This window comes from Otolemur garnettii, unplaced genomic scaffold, assembly GCF_000181295.1.
Source record: "Otolemur garnettii isolate 467f Iridium unplaced genomic scaffold, OtoGar3 scaffold00211, whole genome shotgun sequence".
Taxonomy (NCBI): Eukaryota; Metazoa; Chordata; class Mammalia; order Primates; family Galagidae; genus Otolemur; species Otolemur garnettii.
The window spans coordinates 1,432,678-1,436,141 of record NW_003852606.1 but is presented as its reverse complement, the minus strand read 5'-3'; the positions used below and the strand labels follow the sequence as shown (position 1 = coordinate 1,436,141).

General features: G+C 45.0%; 1 protein-coding gene across 1 annotated transcript in view; it reads right to left on the bottom strand.

Moving 5' to 3' along the window:
* Positions 1-3,464, bottom strand: part of LOC111722047 (orphan sodium- and chloride-dependent neurotransmitter transporter NTT5-like) — a 7,733-nt gene that overhangs the window by 822 nt on the left and 3,447 nt on the right. The window contains exons 7-9 of the mRNA XM_023507884.1: positions 2,046-2,232; positions 1,460-1,661; positions 1,183-1,342 (exon numbers count right to left, since the gene is read on the bottom strand). Of these exons, the coding sequence (XP_023363652.1) occupies positions 1,183-1,342; positions 1,460-1,661; positions 2,046-2,232 (549 nt within the window). The remainder of the gene's footprint in view (positions 1-1,182; positions 1,343-1,459; positions 1,662-2,045; positions 2,233-3,464) is intronic.

Below are 3,464 nucleotides of genomic sequence, written 5' to 3'. Positions count from 1 at the left end.
GGACCACAGGCGCCCACCACAATGCCTGGCTATTTTTTTTTTGGTTGTAGCCATCATTGTTGTTTGGCAGGCCTGGGCTGGATTTGAACCCGCCACTTTAGGTGTATATGGCTGGTGCCTTAGCCACTTGAGCCACAGGCACCGAGCCACCTTTAACTTTTTTAAACCTTCCTGTTTATCTCCACATGTCTTCTTGCCTCTAATTTGTCCCTTTCAGTCTGATCTCTGTCCCAACCCCAGGATGTTTTGAAAAGCACTTTCCTCTCCCATCATCCTCGGGGAAAAGGCCAAGTTCCTAAAGGCAACTTCTTCCAGCCTGTATATCCAGTTTTCTTTGGTGCACCTCTGACCCTTGACACAAATGCAAGTTGGATTCCTTCTGCCTAGAATGCCCTTCTCTCTTTTTCTCCCTTGACAAACTATTCATGTGTCCACAGTCTGCTCAAACATCTTCTCCTCTAAGATACTTTGCCTGATTCTTCATCCTTCTTTAGATAACCATTCCTAGAGTGCTCTTGGCCACTTGTGTTGTAGACTTACCTACCACCCTTCCTAGGATCTGTTTACATATGTCTTTGTGTTTGTTTGGTTTCTACTCAAAAAGCGGAAACTGAATATAATTCACCGCAGTATCCCAAGCCTGGTAATAGGAGGCCCTAAAAAAGATGTGAGAATGAGTGTATGAACGAGTAAACTGATGCCAGGAACCACTAGAAATGCTGCCACCCTTGGACTACGCGGTGCTTCTAAAACATTAGCATGTATATAAATTGCCTGGAGAACTTGTTAAAATGCAGATACAGAGTGGAAGCTCTGGGTGGAGCCTGAAAGTCTGCATTTCCAATAAGCTTCCAGATGATAAACCAATGCTGCTGGTCTAGAGACTACATATTAAAAAGCAAGAGATTATGTGTTTTAGAAGTCCATACTACCCTAGTTAAAAATAGGGCTTATAAACCTTTTGGATTTGATATGGATGCTCACCACCTTTCCATTTCACAGCTATTTTCTCCAGGAATTAGCCTATTCCTTTCTCCTTCCCTCCTTCCTGGGGCTCTCTCCTTGAGCCCTGAGATCAGAGGTCTAGTGATGAGAGCAGAGGGAGCAAGGAAAAGACCAATTCTCCCTTCAGACCCTCACTGTGTGGGTGCCTGGCAGAAGACCGCTAGGCTCAGAACATACCTCCTGGCCCCATAGATCCAGGCCATGCCCACGGTCTCCATGATGACAATGAAGAAGAGGGGCAGAAATGCCCAATGATCATCCAGCAGTCTTAAACAGTAGCTGCCTGAAGGCCTTGCAAAAATGAGGCTGCCCAGGAACATAGGTACACAGACACTCACTGGGGGAAAACATCGGGTTTGGATCAAGGTCAAAATTCAAGTAGACCTGTATGTCTTCCAGTTGGGTTCAGCTAAATAACAGCTTCAGGTGGGAGTAAAGTCAGAGGTCAGGTTACCTGTGAGCAGCTTTGTATGTTTCTTGAGGAAAGAGAAATTGTCCTGTAGAGGGGTAATGATGCCCTGTACTATCCCTAGCATGGTGCTTATCCCCAGGTTCACCACCAATACGAAGATGACGATGGCCCACAAAGTGGGTCCAGAAAACACAGAGATGAGGTTGGTAAATGCCATAAATGCCGCACCTGGACCCTCCATATCCTGTGAGTGAAGGGAAGAATGGTGAGGGCACTAGGCTCAGTACAGAAGAATCTTAACTTCATTCCTGTCCCTTCCCCTAGGAAACCACTTAATAGCCCCATTAATGGACATTACTGCACTCATTTGGCCTTGATGCATGGAGACTTCCTCCTACTACAGCTGGGTCTAGCAACTCCTTTGTGTTGGGGTGAATAGGCTTATAGTAACCATACTGCTCGGTGCTAAAGAGGCCACAATAGCCTAATAACAAAAAGACACCATGAACCTTGGTCTTAGCTGAGAATTGCCTTTTTGGATTCTCCAGACACCCTAAGGAAAGTGGAAGTTTTTGGTACACTGGGGATTTTGGAAAACTCTAGGGCTCCATCTCCAACTTTTACCTACCTCTTTGAAATGCCAAGTTGTGTTGCAATTATTCAAATGTTGTAGGACATCACTTCTGAGTTCCTCAGGGAGGCTGTTGAGCCACATTGAATAAACGAGGCTTGGATTATGATACAGACTATCCGGGGGCCGGGCCTCAGGTGGCAGTTCTCCTGTCTTTATCAGATCCATTACCAGGTCAGCATTCCTGGGGGAGAAACAGACTCAGATAGAACCATTTGGCCCTATAAGATAACTTCTCCTCATTTATTCTCTACATCAGAAGCGAAATCACTAGCCTCTAGTTTTTTTGATCTGGTTAAGGTAGATCCTAGTGTGTACACTGCCTGACACCTACTATCACAATTACAAAGGTGGCTGTGTGAGGCTGGAGAATTTCTGGCTTAAATGAACTCCCAGAGGCGTCTTTCTTACAATATAATTTTTTTTTTGAGACAGAGTCTCACTTTATCACCCTCAGTAGAGTGCCATGGCATCACAGCTCATGGCAACCTCCAGCTCTTGTGCTTAGGCAATTCTCTTGCGTCAGCCTCCCAAGTAGCTGGGACTACAGGCACCTGCCACAACACCCGGCTATTTTTTGTTGCAGTTTGGCTGGGGCCGGATCTGAACCCGCCACCCTTGGTATGTGGGGCCAGTGCCCTACTCACTGAGCCACAGGCACTGTCCCCAGCTCATTTTAGAGATAGGGTCTTACTTTTGCTCAGGCTGGTCTCGAACTCCTGAGCTTAAGCAATTGAACTTCAGCCTCCCAGAGTGCTAGGATACATACAGTATAACTGAGGGCCTTAAGACTCTTACCTCCTACTAGATAATCACAGGTTAACATTAAAGCTTCTCTGCTTCTTAATCTGCTGGCCCCTTTGATATAATCAGTCCCCACAATTCTCATCACCCTCTATTCTTCAGCCATGCTCAATTATTAAACCTTTTTCAACTTGCCATGCATTCTCTTGTCTCAGTGCCTGTGGTAAGTGATGATCTCTCTGCTTACAACTTTCCACCTGAACTCTCCCCCTGCACTCATTCTCCATATGGCCAGTTTCTAAAAATTCTTACTCAACTCACTGAACTCTATTTAGTGCCATAGAAAGCTGTTCAAGTAGTATGCTAAGATCCACTTTTTAAAGATGGTATGTTTTTGTATATAGGTATATGAATGGGAAATATTTGAAAGAATGCGAGTAGTGGTTATTTGTCAGGAGATCAACTCAGCTTAGATTTGATTGCTTCCACTAAGAAACTCTACTGCAAGCAGTTGGTGGCTCCCTTCTCTGTGTCCCCCCCCATCACCCCTACTGTTAATATCAGTTCTCCTCTAGTTTCTAATTGTCTGCTTCTGCAAAAGATTGTGATTTTCCTGAAGGCAGGGATGGTGGTCTGATTCATCACTGGACGTTTCTATTTTTTTTTTTTTTT